This window comes from Capricornis sumatraensis, chromosome 4, assembly GCF_032405125.1.
Source record: "Capricornis sumatraensis isolate serow.1 chromosome 4, serow.2, whole genome shotgun sequence".
In the NCBI taxonomy this organism is placed as follows: Eukaryota; Metazoa; Chordata; class Mammalia; order Artiodactyla; family Bovidae; genus Capricornis; species Capricornis sumatraensis.
Window position 1 is genome coordinate 31,166,705 of NC_091072.1, and position 22,257 is coordinate 31,188,961.

A 22,257-nucleotide genomic window follows, 5' to 3' on the forward strand; every position below is an offset into this window, starting at 1 on the left:
AGTCAATTCCTAGGCAGGTTGATAAGAAGTCTGGGGCTCGAGGAGAAAAGGGTCTGGGGCTCTCAAAGTGGAGACAGGGGTCTGGAATTCTCATGGAGAAGGAAAGGACAAACATCTTTTTGTTTCCCCTACATTCCTTAGTCTAAGTCACATAAAACGTTTGTTTTTCTTTAAGTCCCCAACTGATGATTACACAACAAACAACTCAGTTTAAACTCTATACTAAGGATTATATAACAACATGTATCCTGCTTGAGGACAGTTTCTCCTTCCTGAACCTTTTGGCTAATCCTGTTATCTTAAAATGTAAATTATGGGAGTGGGCCTAGTAAGATCTTTATAATCTTGAGATATTCTTTTGATTTATTGTAATTTAAAAAGTACACAACTCCCTTGCTAACACTAGCTAGGGGGCACTCTCCGTCCCCCTTCTGATGTTTGTGTCAGAAGCTTTCTCTGTCGCTTTTTATACTTTTTTTTTTTGCTTTTTATACTTAAATAAAACTCTGCTATATAAAAACTCTCGAGTGATCAAGCCTGGTTCCTGGTCCTGGAGTTAAATCTTCTTCAGAGATCATGAATCCTACATCGTTTGGCTATCATCTTGGGGGCTCGTCCGGGACCTAGCCTCTCTGATTTCTCAGTATGCATGTTTTCCACTTTACTAACTCTACAGTGTGCCTGTGAGAATGAATGACACGCCCCGCGAGAAGCAAGTGATGAGCCCTGCTCTGTGGTTTCGCGGTGCCTCGTAATGACTGAAGGCAGCCCCTAAAAGGCGAACCCTGTCGGGGTTTATACTGATCTGCCAATGCCAAGAGGCACCCAAGGTCCCTGCTAGGAGAGCGGCCAGAGATGGGCAAAGCGTGTGCACCGAACTTTCCTTCCTCGGTCACCTTTTCCTGGTCTCTTGGACCATTTCGTAATTGTGTGGGGAATTAGAACTACTAACATAATCTGCTGGATCACAGACTTTCAGTGGATTGTGATTCATGCCATTACTATGTGCTTTTACTTAGACCCTAAGCTTGGTAGTCATGGAAGCGCCTAGCCTTGCTAGGAGCCGAAAGTTACAGGAGCACGTTTGGGAGTGAGGCGGAACTCAGCTCCAGGAACGTCTCTCAGGCTAGAGGTCACTCTCCTGGCTGCTGGCCTCAGAAGCCAGTGACCTGAAAGTGAATCTTTGTCACGGCTGCGTCTCCTGTCTATGTGGACAGAAGCACCGCTGGTGACCATGAGGTTTTTGAGGACACAGATCGGGGACTGCAGGATCTGGTCGGATTGGAGGTGCAACGGGCTTCTTCCTTTGGTAGCATTAGCTCTTAGCAGACCCGAGGAGGTTCTCTGGTGGTGTCTGTCTCAACTCCCTGCTACTGCTACTGCTAAGTCACTTCAGTCGTGTCCGACTCTGTGTGACCCCACAGACGGCAGCCCACCAGGCTCCCCCGTCCCTGGGATTCTCCAGGCAAGAACACTGGAGTGGGTTGCCATTTCCTTCTCCAATGCATGAAAGTGAAAAGTGAAAGTGAAGTTGCTCAGCTCCCAACTCTCAACTCCCTAGATACTCCTTTTGTGGAATCTGTGGAAATGAACTGGAAGGACTGGTCCTAAGAGCTCAAGGACAAAAGTCACTTTTTCCTCGCTGGCCAGCCCTCCACCACCTCTTTTGCTATCACATATCCTGACATGGAGACACCCAGAATGGGCATCCCGGTTGTTGTTCATCCCTTTATGACTCTCTGCTTCTACTGCGGTCAGGACTATACTCAGGAATGCGCAGAGGCAAATAAAGACGGATGCTTCCCCTAGGAGTCCCAGCTTGGCAAACGTTCTGGGAAAACTACTCTGCTCCACCCCGGTGGCATCAGGGCAGAGAGCAAACCACACCAAGGTCTTGGTGGTAGGGAACCAAGTCAGTCTGGGGTGCCATAGGTCTACCCCTGCCGCATCTCCACCCCCTCGGAGGTAGAACCGGGAGGGAAGAGTAAGACGCCTGTGTCGGTAAGGGACAGACTAAGTCCGACCAGGGAAGGAAAGTTTCGGTGGAGAGTCTGTCTACACCCCCATCTAGAGCAGGGAAGGATGCTTCTGGCTGAAAAAGTCATGGCTGTGGATGCTGCTTTTTTCTCTCTTACAGATGGGAGCTAGCAGTACCAGAACCACTCCTTTAAAATGTTTTTTTTTTTTTTCCCCTTAAAAAAAAAGCTGGGACAAGTTTGATCTCCAGGGTTTAAAATGACATGCCTGATCTTCTTCCGTGATACTGAATGGCCGGGTATCCTTTGAAAGATGGGGAACATTGGCCAGTTGAAGGTTTCTTAACGATACTGTTTCACAACTAGACCAGTTCCATAGAAAACAAGAGAAATAGGTAGAAGTGCCCTATGTGTTGCTCTTTATCTCTCTGCGAAACATGCCAGACTTCTGTCCTAAGGGTACAGATTTGGGTGTGAAACCTTCAGCTCCCTCCTGTCCTCTTACTTTGCCCCTGTATCTGGGGCTCCCAACTGAACAGGCTGAGAGTCAGGGCACCTTTCCAGGAGGGCTTGCCTCAGTCTTGAAATTCAAACAGTACCAGTTGTGGTCGAGCCTATCCAGAGGAGCCAAAAAGTACACAGAAGCCTTTAGAGGACTAACTTTACTTTATGAGCTTACTTGAAGAGATACAATGTACGTCTTGGGACAGACACTGATTCCAGACTTGAGAGCTTGAGTTTTGCAGGAAGCTTTTGGAGACCCCTGGCCTTCCTGCCTGTTACCCTCTCAATATGAGACAGTAAACAATAGAAAACCATAGAAATAGGGCTTCCCTGATAGCTCAGTTGATAAAGAATCCGCCTGCAGTGCAGGAGAGCCCGGTTTGATTCCTGGGTTGGGAAGATCCACTGGAGAAGGGGTAGGCTGCCCACTCCAGTATTCTTGGGCTTCCCTTGTGGCTCAGCTGGTACAGAATCCACCTGCGATGTGGGAGACCTGGGTTCAATCCCTGGGTTGGGAAGATCCCCTGGAGAAAGGAATGGCTACCCTCTCCAGTATTCTGGCCTGGAGAATTCCATGGATTGTATAGTTCAAGGGGGTCACAAAAAGTTGAACACAACTGAGCGAGACTTTCACGAGACAGTAAACAATAGATAACCATGAGACAGTGTCACAGGAAGGGAGGTAGGGAGGGATGCTCAGGGCTGGGTCACACCGCGTGAGGAAAGGTGTTCAGACAGGGTGGGTGGGACTACTGGGGCAGAGGGAGATGAGATGGGTGTTTCCTGCCTAGAGTGTTGGCAGTGGGGATGGAAAAAAAGGAATTACTGCTCATGAAAACGGGTACTGCCTGATACGAGAGAGAAAGACTCAGGTTTGACAGGTGTCCCAGCTGGGAGGGCTGGCATGATGACAGCGCTCATGACAGACGGGAGGGAGAGGTCCGTCCGTCCCTCTTCTCGTTTCAGAGCCGTCGCCCAGACCTGAATAGCGCTCACTGTCTCCTCCGATTCCCCTTCTCCGCCCAGTGTATCCTGCTGGAACGTTCTCTGCTGCTCTTACTACTGGTGCTGTTCAGCTGCTCAGTCGTGTCTGACTCTGTGACCCCATGGACTGCAGCACGCCAGGCTTCCCTGTCCTTCACTACCTCTCAGTGTTTGCTCAGATTCATGTCCATTGATTCATGCTATCCAATGATCTCATCCTCTGTCACCCCCTTCTCCTCCTGCCCTCAATCTTTCCCAGCATCAGGGTCATTTCTAATGAGTCTGGTCTTGGCATCAGGTGGCCGGAGTACTGGAGCTTCAGCATCTTATTAGCATTCCCTTTATTCAACCTCTACTCTAACAGACAGCAGAATCATCTGGACACACACCCTCTCTGACTGTTTCAAGACCAGAAACCCTTCCCAGCTGTCGGGCACGAGGAGGGTTTGTAAAGAATCCCGTGTGCACAGCCTGCTGGTGAGTGTGTAACCAACGGTGTGCTTGTGTGTAAGCTCTGCCCATCACCCTGGTGTCACTGAGCTGGGAAGGGGTGTGTGGACGAGCCCCCCAACCCTGTGCCTCACGTGGGGACTCTGCCTTCCCAGCCAGGACGCCCGTCCTGCTCTCTTCAGCTCCCTTCACGTCTTGGGCTGTAACTCCTACATCAGAATACTCTTCTTCACTCGCGTCTACTAGACTCCACCTGCTCACTTCAAAAGCCATCAACAATGATCTCCTAAATGACATTTCAGGATTAACCTTTATCCGGTTCAAGAAGCTCTGGGAACTAAGGTTTATCAGTAACTCCCCTGTTTTTCAGCTTCACTCAATTCATAAAACACTTCTGGTTAAAAGTTCTCTGAAGAGTGTTATCATTCTCTAAAAGTATGTGTTTTTAAAAGCTCAGGGGCCTTGCAATCCCACTCCTGGGCATGTATCTGGAGAAAAACAGGATCTGAAAGGATATAAGCACCCTATGGGAAATAGATGGGGAAACAGTGGAAACAGTGGCAGACTTTAATTTTGGGGGCTCCAAAATCACCGCAGATGGTGACTGCAGCCATGAAATTAAAAGACGCTTACTCCTTGGAAGAAAAGTTATGACCAACCTAGATAGCATATTCAAAAGCAGAGACATTACTTTGCCGACTAAGGTCCATCTAGTCAAGGCTATGGTTTTTCCTGTGGTCACGTATGGATGTGAGAGTTGGACTGTGAAGAAGGCTGAGTGACGAAGAATTGATGCTTTTGAACTATGGTGTTGGAGAAGACTCTTGAGAGTCCCTTGGACTGCAAGGAGATCCAACCAGTCCATTCTGAAGGAGATCAACCCTGGGATTTCTTTGGAGGGAATGATGGTGAAGCTGAAAGTCCAGTACTTTGGCCACCTCATGCGAAGAGTTGACTCATTGGAAAAGACTCTGATGCTGAGAAGGATTGGGGGCAGGAGGAGAAGGGGACGACAGAGGATGAGATGGCTGGATGGCAACACGGATTCGATGGACATGAGTCTGAGTGAACTCCAGGAGTTGGTGATGGAGAGGGAGGCCTGGTGTGCTGCAATTCATGGGGTTGCAAAGAGTCGGACACGACTGAGCAACTGAACTGAACTGAACTGAACTGAATGTTCACTGCAGCGCTGTTTACAGTAGACAAGACAGGGAAGCAACCTAAATGTCCATCGACAGAGGAACGGCCACAGAAGATGTGGTTCATTTATTACCATGGAATATCACTCAGCCATTAGAAAGATGTAACAATGCCACGTGCAGCAACATAGATGGAGCCAGAGATCGTCATACTGAGTGAAGCAAGTCAGACAGAGAGGAAGATATATCCTATGAAATCCCTTATATGTGGATTCTAAAAAAAAAAACGATGCAAATGAACTTACAAAACAAAAAGAGGCTCACAGATTAAGAGAATGAACTTATGGTTGCCTGTTATATTTAAAATGGAAAACCAACAAGGACCTACTGTTTAGCAAAAGGGACTCTACTCAGTGTTATGTGGCAGCCTGGATGGGAGGGGAGTTTGGAGGAGAATGGATACATGTATATGCACGACTGAGTCCCTTCACAGTTCACCTGAAACTGCCACAACATTGTTAATTGGCTACACCCCAATACAAAATAAAAAAGCTTTTTTAAAAAAGTGCAGGGGACTTAGGAAGGAGTGGAAAAGAATTTTCATTCTAGTTGATGGAAACTGAGGTGCTTTTAAAGCATAAAGTTTGGTAACCTGAAACAGCTATACTTGAAAATGTCCTGAAAATACTGAGGTTAAATCAATGCTTGCATATTTACCTTTGGAAAAAAAGAAATGTGCTTATGACTATCAAGTAACTAGGAAGCTAAACCAGGAAGCTCAGTGTTAACCAGTCACTGCACTTTGCCCAGAGGCATTAAACCGGGGTCGCTGGTGAAGACAAATGATTCACCATGCCCTCCAGTCTTCACTCCGGTCCACCAGGCCCAAGCTCTGGCCAAGCAGGGTCACTCCTTCTCTGAATGTGTTTCTGGGCCCTGTGCCATGTCAGGCCACCTACCGACAGTGCCCAGCATCCTGTTCCATTACCCCAACAAAGCTACCACCTTCTTTCGAGATTGTCATCTGAGGGCCAGAGACCTTCCCCATGGAGGGTTTCTGATTCTCCGGACAACGTGAGCTCACTGCACAGCTTAGCTCACTCAGGGCTGTGCTCCCACTGAGCAAGACACTCTAAGCCGATACAAAGCAGCTTCAGAAATCAGCACAAAACAAAAGATTAGCAAATGAAAACTTTCCATTAGCATTTCAGCTGCAGGTAAGTGAACAGGGATTTCTGAACACTCCAACTATATTATTTAAATATTTGCCCAGAGTGGTCCTTGCACTCTTATCCAGAGATCTCTGGCTCCCAGGAAAACCTGACTTGAGCTTTTCCATCTACATTGATCTTAGTCTTCTGAAAAGATCTGTCTTCTAAGCAAGCTGCTGAGACCAGGACATCCCCTTTACGTGCTCCTTTACCAGGACATCTGCCCTTCACACAAGGTACCAGGTGTTATACCCTCCCCACAGCTGCTCCAGAGCTAGCCTCCCCCAACCCCCAGTGGCCAAGACGCCCCCAATTCCCAGCAGCCTTTTCTCCGTCCACACATCATACCGAATCTATCCTTCGCTATCACAGGTTCCACCCAGCGATGAATGAGCAGTCTCTAACTCATCCTTCTCCGGAACAGACATTGCGTTCGTGTCTCCACGATTACAGTGGCTTCAACCCACAGCCCAGGAGCATGGAGCAAGGAGGCCCCGAGGGCCTGGGCTTCTGCGTCTGACATGCCCGACTCGGGGTGGTCCGTGACCTCGGGATGCTGCCGATGGACTACATACCCTCTTGACTCTCAGACTTCGCCGTTCGGTGGAGTTCCTCACAAACAGTGATTTTTTAGCCAGTGTCGAACTGTCGCTGTCACTTCGATTTAACTGGCAACAAAGGATTAAAAAAGAAAAAAGGAAGAAAGAAATCAGCGCATCACCCTGTGCTAGAGGAAGTCTGGAACTGAGAGCTTGATCACAGAGAGAACGTAGTTACTAGTTTGTCTTTTTTTTTTCTCTTTTAACAGAGGGTTATGCCCTTGCAACTCAAAAGTGTGTTCTGAGGATCAGTGACATCACCTGTGTGTGCGTGCTAAGTCGCTTCAGTCGTGTCCGACTCTTCGCGACCCTACGGACTGTAGCCCGCCAGGCTCCTCTGTCCATGGGATTTTCCAGGCAAGAATACTGGAGTGGGTTGCTATTTCCTTCTCCACAGTTTACTTTTTTAAGAAAATCTTCCTCAAACAAGTTTTTCCCTGTTTGATGCTTTTCTAATTTTATTAATTACCTTTTGATTTTAGTTAAAGTTATGTGTTAAGATAATTACATACATTTTGAAATAAAATTATCCTTTGAATCGTTAGCTAATACGCATTATCCATTCTTTAGAAGAAAAGTTTGTGTGAGGCACAGAGCTCAGGATCAGAGTGAAGTCACAGCATCAAGGACACCCTCACCCGGGTGGGCCATCCCCACTGCCTCACCTGCTTCAGGTCTTTGCTGAAACATCACCTTCCAGGGACATCTGTTCTCAACCCTACTTTAATTTGTGACCCTCATCCTCAACATCCTAACCCTTCTTAACTTGCTCTACAATTTTCCATAGCACTGGGCCTCACCCAGAGACGCCAGAGGTTATTCACCATGTTTACTGTTTGGCTCAACTCATGAGAACGAAAGCCTTGCAAGGGCAGAGCTCCAGGTCTTTGGTTCACGGATGAATCCCAAATATCCACAGTTATGCTTAATAAGTAGCAGATGCTTAATAAAAATGTTTGTGGAACTGAATGGATATATTTAGAATTTTGTAAGTATTTTCTAACTCACTTTGTAACGTCAAAACTAAATTACTATAAATTACAAATACTTATGGAAGTAGAATGTGATAAACTGATATATATCACACAATACTCTCCACAGAACTACGAATCTGTTTGGAGGCATCAATGAAGGCGATTTTTGTTCTGAAATGCAATTCACTATTTTTAATTAGGCAGGACCAACGCAGTCTGAATCAGGCGCGATACACTGCCGAAATACACCAGCCACTGTAACTCTTGCATCACTGAAGGTTTTGAATACACACTGGGGTCCAGACAGACTGAGCGGCCAGGCCCTGAAGGTCAGTTATTTGCCAGATCAAAGGCAGTAGAAACAAACAGATGGTAAATGTGGGAAAAGAAAGGAAAGGAAAAAATTCCACAACCCACACTAAAAAGAACGACTGGGAGTGTGATATTTCATTTATATTTTCTGGCGTTTCTAGTCATTAGTATTTGCTAATTTGAATTTGAAGATGCCCGTGGCCCTGTCTATTGTCACTGATGGGCCACCCCTGGGGGCAGGGGGTGGACGTGGCAGCTCCCCAGAAATGACCTGCACCTGACCCTGCTGACCTGTCACCCTGCAGACCCCTGACCCCGCGGACCCCTGACCCCGCAGACCCGACCCCACAGAGCCTTACCCTGCAAACCCGACCCCACAGGCCTCTGACCCCGCAGACCCCTGACCCTGCGACCCCTGACCCCACATATCCCAACCCTGTGGACCCGTGACCCCACAGAGCCTTACCCTGCAGACCTCTGACCCCATAGGCCCCTGACCTCAAAGACGCCTGATCCTGCAGACCCTGAGCCCGAAGACCCCTGACCCCTTAGGCCCCTGACCCCACAGACTCTTGACCCCTAGGCCCCTGACACCACAGAGCCTTACCCTGCACACGTACTGGCTCCGCTCCCCGGGGGAGAAGGTCTGCGAGCGCACGATCACGCTGCTCCTCACGAAGGGGCGCTGGCGCGCACTCAGGCTGCTGCGGTCTTTGGGGCGTACGGCCACGCTGGCACTGCTGGCCTCGTCGGTGTTTGTCTCTTTATCAACCTGGAAGAGAGGTCGGTGATCTGTCAGGGGTGGTGAGACGGGAGCATGGGGTGCTCCTCTCCTGAGTGTGGAAGGAACAGCTTATAAGAGACCCAGGGAGCACCAGGGCCTTTCTCCAGATGCAAAAGTGGTTTTCTATTAGTTTCTGGGAAGTCACCCTCAGTGGGTAGGATCGTATTTGTCCAACAAGGTCACCCATAAATGGAATGGCGGGGCCCCCTCTAATAGGTCAGGCCTAAAACAATGAAGGCTTGGTTTACAGAGGGGTAAATGTGCTTCTACAAAGAGTCTGATTTGGGAGTGCTTCATTATTAAACATTATTCAACCTCATGGTTAGTTTTTTGGCTGAATAAATGATAAAAGTAGTTAAAGATAGGGAGATGGAAATACACTAGTTAAACCTCTGGTTTGCACAGAATACAAATTTATATAGAGAGCCATCGTGGGTCTCCGTGGGGGTGGGGTTCCAGCACACTGAGCTCTGTGGATGTGCAGGTCCCACGGCTGGCCTCCCCATCTGGGGTTCCCCATCATCGCGGTCAGCCACTCATGGACCACGGTTACTATCTGCGGGTCGCTGAGTCAGATCCGTGGTTGGTTGAATCCACGGATGCAGAAACCATGGACACTGAGGGCCGAATGTACTCATACACATGAAGTTTTCAGTCAAGGTATAGCACTGTTTTTAATCAGAAATTAATTGGAATTTTTAAAACTCCCACAGTTGTTGGCACCCTCAAACCTTGAAAATGGTTTCCCCCCTTTGGAGATGGCAGTCTGGTGGTCTCAACATGTCTCTTTGTTGAGTCACTAAGTTGTGTTTGACTCTTGGTGACCCCATGGACTGTAGTCTGCCAGGCTGTTCTGTCCATGGGATGACCCAGGCAAGAATCCTGGAGTGGGTTGCCATTTCCTTCCCCTGGAGCTCTCCCTGACCCAGGATCAAACCCTCGTCTTCTGCGTTGCAGGCAGATTCTTTACCACTGCACCACCAGGCAAGCCCCCACATCCCTCACTAACCGGCAAAACCACCTGGTTAATAGGCCTGGCAACTGCATGGAATCAGGTCACCTGCCCCTTCCGGACTGGTTTCAGTGAGAACCCCATCTAACCAAAACAGGCTTCACACGCTCACCTCACGTTTGAGACCGAAACAGACTCGTAACATTTATGAAACATAAAACAGTTAAGCAGGCATTCTGGAGTTTTCCAGGAAATCCTGAAAATGTAAATATTCACAGGACACTCACAGAGAGCTAAACAGCACTGTTTATCTTCTTTTATGAAATTTAAGCAGAGAATGAATATTTGGGGCCCACTTGAAAATGTTCATGCGAAGAGTTGACTCATTGGAAAAGACTCTGATGCTGGGAGCAATTGGGGGCAGGAGGAAAAGGGGACAACAGAGGATGAGATGGCTGGATGGCATCACCGACTCGATGGACATGAGTTTGAGTGAACTCTGAGAGATGGTGATGGATAGGGAGGCCTGGGGTGCTGCAATTCATGAGGTCGCAAAGAGTCGGACACGACTGAGCAACTGAACTGAACTGAAAATGTTAAGGCACTTATAATGCTTCTTGTGTTTCCACAAACACTCATCTTGATCAGCTTTGGCACAAAAATCCTAACATGAATTATGCACAGAGACAAGCTTGGAGTCCATGGTGCCTCTAGGAGACTGCTTTAGGAGGGGACGGTCGGCCACACTCACCAGGGCCGGTGTTCCTGCGAGGGGCTGACTCCCAAGGTCACTGGCACAGCTGCTTTCTTTCCTACTTGTGTCCTCATTCATCTCGGGCACACTTGGGCATGAGCTTACGTCTTCCACACAGCGACTGCCCTCCGCCAATTTCACTTCGGCCCCTTCCTCGGCCACAGTTTCATCCGAGGCCTCTCTCAGCATGGCCAACCTATGGGTGAAACAGAACACAGCCCCGTTCAGGGTCAGCCAGATGTGCTCTGTGATCAGCGCTGCCTGGGCATGTCAACCCGTCGTCTGGGTCACGAACAGACTCACACATCACAATACAAGCCAGTTTTCTGGCTGGAACTGTTACTAAAATGCCCCTGAAAAATAAAGTCAACATCTTACTCTCCAGCAGTCTGCAGTAAAGTCACCATCATTTCATACCAAAAAGTGAAATTCATGAAACTTGATATAATTCCTGCTGCTGCTACTGCTAAGTCGCTTCAGTCCTAAATTATGCTAAATATGCTAAAACATCACATACGAAGTTTAACTCACCATTTAAAAATACTGTCAATATTTTTAGCTACACTATAACTTGGTATCAGTTGTTCATTTATTACACAATTAATCAAACCACAGAATAGAGCAACTCTGCTAAGAGTGAATAAAAATATCTATTATCAACTGTGCTCACGGTGTAGCAAAGGTGGAACCCTGGATAGAAGAGTCTTAGCACTTGGATAAGAGAAGACTCTGAATGGTCTGTGATCTTGTCTTTCACAAAAGCCACTACCTGGGCTTGGGTGGCCCCACAAGTCAGGCTCCAGGAAACAAATATGGTTCATATTCTGCATAAACTGATCTGACAGGAGAGCAAAGAGTCTCCGGATGGGGAAGAATATCTCATTCTTTGTTGAGTTTCATGTTCTTGGTATGGAACACTTTTTCCACTGATAACTAAAGGTCAAGCTTTAACTGCGATCAGTGACATCTGACAAACTGGAAAAGACTAGTTGTTCAACACCTGGTCATGAAACGAACGTGGGGGAACTAGCAATGAGGCCTGCAAGTCATCAGTGCCCGCAGGTTACAGTCTCAGCGTAGTTTTAAAAATATTTACTTGTCTGGCTGCGCCGGGTTCCAGTTGCGGCACGTGGGGTTTTCGGTCTTCGTCGCGGCGTGCAGGACCTTCAGCGGCAGCGTGTGGGACCTAGCTCTCTGACCAGGGGTCGAACCTAAGCTCCCTGCGTTGGCAGCATGGGGTCTCAGCCACTGGACCACCAGGGAAGACCCTCTAAGGGTATTTTTTCGAAATATGTGTGAAACAAGTTGTACTTTATGTAAGCAAGGTATTTAAAGATATGATGAACCTCATAATCACTCTCATTCTTAGTTTTTGGGGGGCAGTGCTCTGATTTTTATTCACTATAAAGGACTTTTGATAAGAACAAGGTATCTCTGTCCTTTTTTAGGTCACTGTAGTAAGCTGCTTCTTCCAAATATCCACAATTTTGTTATTTACACCTTGTTACTCCAAGTTTGTAAAAACTCTTGTATATACACACACATACACACAAATGCTGCAATACATGTATGTAAATGCAAATATATGTTGACAGTAGTTCAAACATAACAGTGTAACAATACACACAAAATAAGTCCAAATGAATTTACATATGTACTAGAAAAAAACTGACACCGTCACGAAAATATGTTTTTCAGAGAAAACAGTGCAAACTCGGAAATACAGTTCTTTATACGTATGTGTATCTAGACAAACGCTGTAATAACCTTTTTTTCTTTAAAAAAATTAAAAGATCGAGGTATGAAAAACGAGAAGGGTATAGTAAAAGAAGGGGAATAGCGGCACAAACAGCAAAGTAACCACTCAGAAGCTGCTTTCTAAAAATCTGTCTTGAACTACCAGCGCCTAAATGGCGCCTCCAGTAGTTTTCAGAAAAAGAGACTGCGTTTAAATTTATCTATGACTCTGTAATAAACTATCATGTTTTTCAAAATAGTTTAGACTTTAAACAAACGGACAAGAAAAGCTCAGAAAGTTGTGTCAAAATTACTGAGGTAAGAACAAAGAATCTTGCTCACGTTAGTAACTTTGCCCACGGTCTCACCATTACTTTTTCCACTCTCTAACACCAAGGAACAGCTTTTCCTGGGGCCACTTCCTGAAGCTGCGTTACTTTCTATTAATTCCAGAACAAGACCTAAACCCATGAAGGTGTCCCTCAAAGTGTCTTCTGAGAAACTAAACACACCCTCTTTGAGATCCCAGGAGCAGAATGGAATAACTCTTATTTACCAGTCTCCATCTGGACCTCTGCGCTCTTCTTCCTGCCCTGGTTCTTCTTCTTCTTGCGCTAATTCTTGTTCCACGGCCAACAGCTCAGCTGATGTTCTTGCAAGTAAGGCTGACACTGCGTCCTGAAGAAGGTACGACGTAGGGCAATTAATACCATAGACTTCAGAAAGGATTTAAAAACTTGTCAGATGGGGACTTAGGCTTCTAGTTGTGGAGAAAGAAGTATGAGACTCACTTCTCTCGCTGAGAACAAATATGAAAGCTGAATACAAGAAAAGGAAAAGCAAAAAACTCCAGTTGTTTCAAAGCAACGAAGAGCAACAAAGGCAGTTGGGACTCAAGTGTGAAGATCCCAGGGGGGAGGGGAATGTAAGGAAATTTAATGCCACTCTTCTTCTTGGGGGTGTGTCTCGATGCCGTGGCGAGGCACACAGGTGATGGGCCATGGTCGCCCGGACTGTGGCAGTGAGGGGAGGATGCAGAGATGAGACAGAGCTGAGGACAAGGCATTCCGCCTGGGAAGATAAAACTGTGAAGTGGGCCCAATATTCTGTACAATATTCCTATCGAGACCTTTGCCCCGACTAAGCCACATACGTGCAGAGTGAGAAGCTGAGAAAGTAAAACCAGCTGCTAGGAGGCTGAACGGTAAGCAGATATTTCAGCTGCCTCATGGTCCTAGGGAGAGCATAACTGGAATTCAGGTCCCTCAAGTGATCCAGGTGAGCTGCCCATGTTGTCATCTGCCTTCCAGAAGGATACTGGATCATCTCTGGAGGAAGCTACCCGCCAGATCCTCTGCACTCCATACATAACATCCAGCACCCCGCTGGAAACAGAACCCTACGACTGAAAGCCAAGAAGAATGACCCGCAAAAGAAGCAGACCCATAGGTGATCCACATACCTAGTTACTTAGAGAAGAAAGTAAAAGTTTTGTAATTAATATGTTCAAGAAAACAGATGAAACAATGGAGAAGTGAATTAGAATAAACAGAAAAACACATGAGCACATCTGAGTGAAACTGCTGGAAACCAAAGAAAAAGAGGAAATTTTACAAGCAGTGGAAGAAAAAAGGTGTAATACTTTTTAAGAATCAACAATTAGCCTGTCCTCCAGCAGCTGAACAGAATCAATGGAAGCCAGATGACATCAAAACATTTTTCCAATGTGTCCAGAGAAATAATCGCTCACTTAGAATTCTGAATATGCAGGAAAAAGAGTCCTTCACAAATGAAACTGAAAGAATATGCCAACATACCTGTACTAAACGAAACACTAAAGGAAATTCTCCAGGCAGAAGGAGAGTGACCCTAATTGGAAGTACAATAATGCAGAAAGGAAAAGAAAGGCTAAAGGGTATAGGAGGAAACCTGAATAAATGCTGATAAATATCAATAAAACAATGATAATAATGTATTGCGGGATTTCAACAAACGTAACTAAAATATATCTGGTAATTGCACAAGAAGATTGAAAAGAGAATCATGAAGTAAAAAAAAAAAGCCTTTAAAAATCTTTGTACCATCTGCAAAAAAGCAAAAAGCATTAATTTAACACAGTTTCTAATAAGTCAAGGATGCATGCTGTAATCATCAGGGAAACAACAAAAAAGAAGACTGTAGTACTAATTAATGATCTGATAGAAAGAAAAATCTAAGTTTAAAAATACTTGGTTAATCCAAAAGAAGGGGAAAAAAAAAAAGGACTAAAAGGGAACAAAGAGTAAGATGAAAGGTTCAAAGCCAAATATAACAATAATAGCATTAAGAGTAAATAAATATTTCAATTAAAAGAAGATTTTAAAACTGGATAAGACATCAAAACCAACTAAGTACTGCTTACAAGTGAAACACTTTAAATACAGGATCCCAGAAACATTGAAAGTAAAAGAATAATAAAAGATAAACCATGCAAATGCTAACCAAAAAAAACCTGATATGATTATTAATATCAGACAGTGTTACTAGCAATAGAGGGATATTTTATAATAATAAAAGGGTCAGTTGAACAGAAAGATACAATATGATGCTAAATTTATATTCATCTAATAACCTGGATGCAAAATACATAAAGCAAAGACTAAAAGAACTAAAAGAAGAAACAGTCATCTATAATCGTAAGCTGGAGATGTTACTGTACCTTTAAACAGTGATAAAATAAGCAAATTGAAAAATCAGTAAATGCAGATCTGAAAAGCAAAACTAACAAAGGTGACCTGCAGAAAATACATCCTTTTCAAGAGTACAGGGAACTCATACTAAAACTGAACACCTGCTAAGCCATAAAGCAAGTCTCAATATTCTTTACGATAGAATGTATGTAAAAACATGTATTAGATACACCACGATTTAGTCTGCTCTATTCCAGGAATCTGAAACAGATTTAGCATTCAAAAGTCAATCAATGTATAATCCACTACATTGAGAGAATAAAAGAGAACAGCCATGTAATCATCTTAGGAGATACAGTAAAAATGCTTGATAAAATCCAATATCCATGCATAATAAAACCCTTAGCAAACTAGAAAGAGAAGGAAACTTCCTTAATCTGATAGCGAGTATCTATAAACAGCCTCAGAAAAAAATCATTCTAAATGATGCATTCTTAAAAGCCTTCATTTTGAAAAAGCCTAGTATTGTCAACAGAGATAGACAGCTAAGCCAACAGAACAGAATAGAAAGTTCAGGGACAGGCTAACATGCAGAAGTCATCTGACTTAGGATAAAAGTTGGCACTGCGGTGCAGTTAAGGAAAGATGTATTTTCAACAAATAATCCTGGGTCAATTGGCTATCGCATGGATTAAAAAAAAAAAAACAACGACCCTGACCTCTCCCTCAAAGCCTACACAAAGATTAATTTCAGATGGACTGCAGATCTAAGTGTCTCAGTAAGACTTGACTCACCAAGTCTACGGAATCCACGAGTGGCTGGCTTGGTGGAAATACCGAGTCCTCTGTCTCCTCTTCGCTCTTCTTGCAGGGCGTTTGCTTTGAAGGAAGCAAGTTATACCACAGAGTGAAAATCTCACTGGAAAAGGGTAGGTCCGCCAGGCTGATCTGAGTTCCCGCCTGTGTGAAAGGAAAGGAAAAACAAAGAGAGAGAGAAAATGAAATGTTTCAATCCATATTTGCTTCCTCTAATATAATGAAGATTATTGGACAAGCTTGTTTTAGGGGGACAAAAAGATGCCATGCTCATGATACAAAGCATTGGTGGATTTCTTTTTTTAAACCTGGAGATGTCTTATATTTTTAGGTGTGAAAAAAATGCAGTTGACTTTTGAACACCATGAGGGTTAGGGGGGCCGACAGCATTTCCCACTCTGCCGTTGAAAATCCATGTCCAACTTTACAGTTGGCCCCTGTATTCAAGGTTCCACAGCCTCAGATTCAACCAGCCACAGATTATGTAATGTTATGGCACGAATTTAGTAGGAAAAAAAAAATCTGTGTGTAAGGGGACCTTGAAAGAATCCCAGGGTTGATTTTTTGATTGGTATTACAGCTGACCCTTGAACTACATGCGGTTCAGCTGGAGACCGCATGGCTTCCTGAACACCTGGGCACACCTCTAGACACCTGTACCTCAACACCCTGTGCAACTCTGCTGTGATGTAATGATGTACACAACGGTGGGCTGAACCCGCTATCAGTGACGTACGAAGTCTTCCGTGCTGGCATGCAAGTGACCCATTGCTCTTAACAGTCACACTGAGGTCTTCCTACCAGCTCTACCCCCATCGCTGGGAGAACATGCTGAAGTAGGGAACTTTACCCAGCGTCCTGCTTAAATTAAATCTGAACAGTGAACTAGGGGTGGGATGTCCTTTTGATATCTATCCATATTCACAAGCTGCGTGACCTTGAACACATGACCCCTCTAAGGAGTTCCTCCTCTGCAAATGTCATCACACCCTTTTCCTTTGACTGTCAAGGGGATGAGTGAGATAATGTATGTAAAGTGCCCAGCACTGGGCTCATATTGGGAATAAATACGCATACTCTACAGTGATGGTCATAAGAGAGGCCAAAGTTCTTTATCCAAAGGTTAGAAATAGAGAACTCGATTTTTACAGAGGATCATAATTGCTGAGCAAAATCAGAAAGGTCTGAAATAAAGAGAATGGAAGCAGAAATTAAGACTTCAGGCAAAAAATTGAAGCCACCGCTGGACTGTGTTGGAGACACTCAGACAAGCAGTAGTTTCAGGGCTGGCGGAACGGCCACTGGAAAGGGACTCTCAGCACGACCAGCGGTGCCACCTGAGGGTCGAAACGAGAGGTCCTACCAGGCACTCCTCCCTGCGGTGTTTCCCGACGGAGCACAGGTCCACCCTCAGGGTCTTCTGCTGCAGGGCCGTCTGGGAGACGGCCACTCTGAACACGTCACCGAACAGCAGGGACTCCGCAGCTGGGTGCACTTTCGTTCGAAACAGACAGCTGACGTCACTTGAGGAGGGAAGCAGAGCAACCCGGAAATACCTGCAAAGAACAAGGATGAAACGGATTCACCGGTTCAACAATCCTGGCTTCGCAGCTGGTGTCTGGAACGATCCTCCTGGGGAAGGAGCACCGGGGGACACCGACTCCACCGCCAACCCCAGGCTCGCGGCCACCACGGTCGTTGTCGTCATACCCAGGGGCTCGGAGGCTCTGTTCCTAACACCCCGGTGCCCGCAGCATCCTGGATCATGCCAGGCAGAGCTTGCCCCACCCCACCCCGCCCCACCCCGGGGCTGCAGCAAAGGCCCTCCGTAGGGAAGTGAGAGGGACGAGGACCTAGGAGCGGACGGATTTACGTCCCGCCTGCCCGCGTCCGGCTGGTTCCACAGTGACCACCATCTGCATCTGGGAAAGTGGGGACACCAAGTAGACACAGGTGACTATGTCCCAAAGAACACTCATTCTGTGCATTAGACAAGAAATGCTGATGGTCATTCCCTAGGGATGGGATGTCTTGTCCTTCCAGAGGAAAAGAAACACGAAGGAGCGGACAGTTATGACAATTTAAGAGAAATGAATTTTTAACAGTTCAAAAAATCACTGCCTAGCATCTCAGAAGTCTCAGATATGATAAACGATTTTATGCTTTGTTAAATTCAGAGGAAGAGTCTGACAAAACAGTACCTTCTACCACCACTTCCAAGTGAGTTTTCTGAGCGCATATTACGTGAGGACCCACAGTCTCTATAAACAGCATGAGGTATCTTCTGTTAAATTCCCAGAAACAGAATACCCATTAAATCCCTCTCCACAGCCCCATTTCCAGGCTTTCTAATTCATATTCTAAAGAGCTTCCTTCTCCGATCATAAAAAGTATAAGTTCATGTGAAGAACTGAGGAAGGCCGTATTATTTCTGTGTTTTGTATCGACATTGGTTACGGGGACCCAGCACAAAAAACCTCGTGGGCCCTGGGCCGCAGCCGTTAAGGCTGGAGGTGTAGCGGGAGAAATCTCTTTCTCTGCCTTCCTGTTGCTGTCCTTCAGTCGCTGAGTCGTGTCCGACTCCTTGTGATCCCATGGACTGCAGCACGCCAGGCTCCCCTGTCCTCCACTATCTCCCGGAGTTTGCTCAAACTCATATCCATTGAGTCGGTGATGCCATCCAACCATCTCATCCTCTGTCTCCTCCTTCTCCTTTTGCCTTCAATTAGGAGGGAGAAGTCACAAATAGACTCATCAGCCAGTCATCCCTGAACACTACTGATGGGGACCCCCAACCTCAGCGCTGGGAGGCAGGCTCCTGGGGTGTTGGAACCACCCCCTTAAGCCCCCACCTCACTGCCCTGTTCTTAAAACCAAAGGAGGGGGTGAGCCCGCATCACTCCCTCTTCGTCTCTATCTAGAGCTCATGAAGGCATGACCAGCCCTGCCGTATCTTTCCCCGTGTCTTCACCTGGATGAACTGCTAAATGTAAAATTCTCTCTCGGGAATTTGAAGTTCTTCGATTTGTTCTCCACCGATTTTACTTACACTTTTGAAGAGTGAGGTATCAGGAAGGCATGCAGATTTCGGAGTTGCGCTACAATCACCATGAAACTCGACCTTTTTGCGTCGTATCTGTTCAGAGAGAAGTGGATGAGATGAGGCAGGGCACAGGCCACTTGCCGGTGCACGGAGGTGAGAAGCCGCCCTTCCGGAGCTGTCCTCACCTCAGCCCGATCTGCACCTGGGCCGTCTCCATGATCGCAGCGTCCTCCTCGCTGTACGGCACGTCCTCAGCCTCACTGGGCCTGCGGGCGGGGCAACGGCAGGCGCGGGTGAACGTTTTGCGAACCGGGAAACGCGGAGCTGTGATTGCTGTCTGCCTGCGTGCGTGCTGAGTCACTTCAGTGGTGTCTGACTCTCTGCGACCCCCATGGACTGTAGCCCACCAGGCTCCTCTGTCCATTGGATTCTCCAGGCAAGAACACTGCAGGGGGTTGCCGTGCCCTCCTCCAGGGGATCTTCCCGACCCAGGGATTGAGCCCATGTCTCTTACGTCTCCCTGCATTGGCAGGTGGGTTCTTCACCACTCGTGACACCTGGGAACTGTTTGCCCCTCACCGATTCTGAACAAAAACCTGAAATAACGGCACTCCTGGACTGGCCCGTGGGCCTGACCTCAGTGCAAGCTCGCGCTTTCAAATCTGGCTTCCCCTCGTCGGGAGGACTCTGCACCTGGGCTCCGAGGGGGAGGCCTTCCTGGTGGCTGGCTTTCCCACGGTTCCCCGGGACGTGCCACACCCCGGACTGGGCTGCCCAAGAGCTGCACACATGAGAAGCTCCGTGAGCCAAACGGGCACTGGGCGGCCGCTGTGGCGTGCCCAGCAAATCAAGCTTGCGGGATTTCCCTGGTGGTCCAGTGCGCAGGGGACACGGGTGTGACCCCTGGTCTGAGAACTCAGATCGACACGCCTCAGGGAAACGACGCCCTTGCACCACAGCTACATGGAAGTCTGGGCACCAAAGCTAGAGGAGCCCACAAACCACAGTGGAGATGCCCCGTGCTGCTACCTAGACCTGACACAAAAAATAAATAGATTTTTAAAAATCGCGTTTATGTCTCTAAGAGGTTCAGCTGATGAGCACATCAACCTGTTTCTCACTTCCCTGCCAGTGGGATGCTGCCAGCACCTCTGACCTTCTCAGGCCTGGCCCTGCTTTAATGCCCACAGCCCTTCCCCGCTGCAGTGAGTGGACAGAGGGCAGGGCCCTCCCAGCCGGTCACCCACGCGCGTGCAGCAGCCACTCGGGCTGGGTCCTTACTGTTTCACGAACGCTTCGTAGACCCCGCTGTCCCCAGCCACCGACTCATCCGAGACCGCAGCCGACACACAGGCGGTCTTCTCCCCCAGCAAGTGAATTCCTCTTCTTTTTGGTAACGATTTTTCAACATCTAGGGAGGGGAGAGTGACAGCAACCGTTAATATTTCTTCTTAGGAAAAGTTAAGTCTAACAACGCACGCACGCACGCACGCACGCACATGGTTTGGTTCTGAGAAACTCAAAATAAAATTTCCACTGAGAATCAAGGATGTTACTATTCAAGTCAACAGAAGTGGATGATTCCAGGCGCTATGACTTACAAAATCCTGGGATGCTCGTTATTTTGGTCATTATTTGGGAAAGAATCTGGTGTTTCCGTCCCGGGATGTTTTAAGGGGAGGGATCAGTGGCACACTGTCTCCTGGGTCCCCTGCCTCCCTCGTCTGGGTGATCACAACAGACACCACGGTTGGGGGTAAGAAGCTGTCTGCCTCCCTCAAGTGTTGGAGAAGTTTCTATAACAGCTTCTGGCACTCGATGGAAGAAACGTCTCTCCAGTCTCCATCTCCCCAGCTGCTGCTCTAATAGAAGTTAAAGGGGAAACGTCTTTGACTTACAGAATTCCTCACTGGCTAAATACCATTAAAAACTGTGAGTTACTGAATCCTCACTGACTCCCACTTAACTTTTATCTCTGACTCATATTCATGGCTGGGCGTCCTGCGGAGAGCCGGCAGCCTCCTCTGAAGCTGCGCTCCCGTGTAATAAGCTGCAAGCCTATGGTGCGCTTTCATCCTCGGCCAGTGGAGAGCCCGGGAGAGAGCAGGGATCCACACTGGTATGCATTTTGCCCCCCTTCTGAGTCGTGACTTTACATCTTGTTAAGATGTTTAAGTCTTGAGGCTCTAGATTCTGGATTGATTGCTGCCTTTCCCTTTCTATTTCTGGCAGGGGGAAGGCATCTTCCTTGATGATGGAATGCCTTCTCTCCACCCACCCCTCCTTCAGGAGTGGTAAAGGTGATGACATGATTTATTGATTACCGCCAGGAATAACCACAGCAGCCTGACAGAGAGTGACTGTGGAAGGACTTCGGAGGTGTTCTTGATTTCCGCCATCCAGCAGGGACAGGATGAAATGCTTGGGAACTGGGGTCCTTCAGGCCCAGAGCACAGGAGAAAGGCACAATACCCACTCTTCTCTCTTCCCTCTCTCTTGCTTTATCTTCCCTTTGTAGATGTCAGTGGTTTGTGGTAGGAACTGGGTTTGGCAGAGTTTGCACTGCTCCGTGTCATAGGGGTGATATTAACTCCCATGAGCGGCACACTGAGTGCCAGGCGTGGCTGATGCTCCTGATGCATTATGAGAGCATCAACCTTCCCAGCGCCCCACGAAGTAGATCCCATGTTGCCCCCACCTTGCAGGTGAGGAGCTAATGAGCCTGAGAGATGGGGCAATGCGCTCGCTGGAACTGAGGAGCCCCTGAGGTGTGAGTGCAGGTCAGGCGGGCTCTGGGGGGTGGCGGGCCCCAGTGCCACACACCGCACGCCTTCCTGGGGGCAGGCGTGAGGCCCTGCAGCAGGTCTCTGCTTCGGTGCTCCTTTTCTTTGCGGCTAATTATTTCAGTCAACACATCACTTGCTGCTTTGGCATCTGCCGGGCAAGCGGCACACGAACCACCCAGCATCTCTGTCTGCACCCCAGGCGCTGGAGTCTCTTTCTTATCGTGTTCGGGGCGGGCTCCTCAGACCACAGCTGTGACCACCTGCCAGCCAAGGTGCATGCCATCCCGGGATCTTTACAACCACATCCACTGTATTAAAAGCTCCGGCCTCGCAAAGGCAAGCAATTAAAGCGTAGGAGACTCTCCCTCTGTTTCTGCCTCTCTGAGCTCAGGCGGGAGTGGGAACTCAACCCCATGGCAACTAGCTCTACAGCCAGAAGGTGGCAGGGCAACACCGCAGGCTGGGACGGCTTTCTCCAAATTAACTCTCTGCGGAAAGGGAGAGTCTGGCATGAAACAGAAACTGTATTTATAGAGAATTCCCATAGCAATCTAAACATTGAACCTT

General features: G+C 47.3%; 1 protein-coding gene across 1 annotated transcript in view; it reads right to left on the reverse strand.

Moving 5' to 3' along the window:
- The window catches only part of WWC2 (WW and C2 domain containing 2), a 146,786-nt gene that overhangs the window by 8,337 nt on the left and 116,192 nt on the right, over positions 1-22,257 (reverse strand). Inside the window, exons 12-20 of the mRNA XM_068969775.1 lie at positions 20,186-20,315; positions 19,090-19,170; positions 18,911-18,997; positions 17,225-17,417; positions 15,841-16,005; positions 12,933-13,054; positions 10,637-10,835; positions 8,757-8,921; positions 6,840-6,932 (exon numbers count right to left, since the gene is read on the reverse strand). Of these exons, the coding sequence (XP_068825876.1) occupies positions 6,840-6,932; positions 8,757-8,921; positions 10,637-10,835; positions 12,933-13,054; positions 15,841-16,005; positions 17,225-17,417; positions 18,911-18,997; positions 19,090-19,170; positions 20,186-20,315 (1,235 nt within the window). The remainder of the gene's footprint in view (positions 1-6,839; positions 6,933-8,756; positions 8,922-10,636; positions 10,836-12,932; positions 13,055-15,840; positions 16,006-17,224; positions 17,418-18,910; positions 18,998-19,089; positions 19,171-20,185; positions 20,316-22,257) is intronic.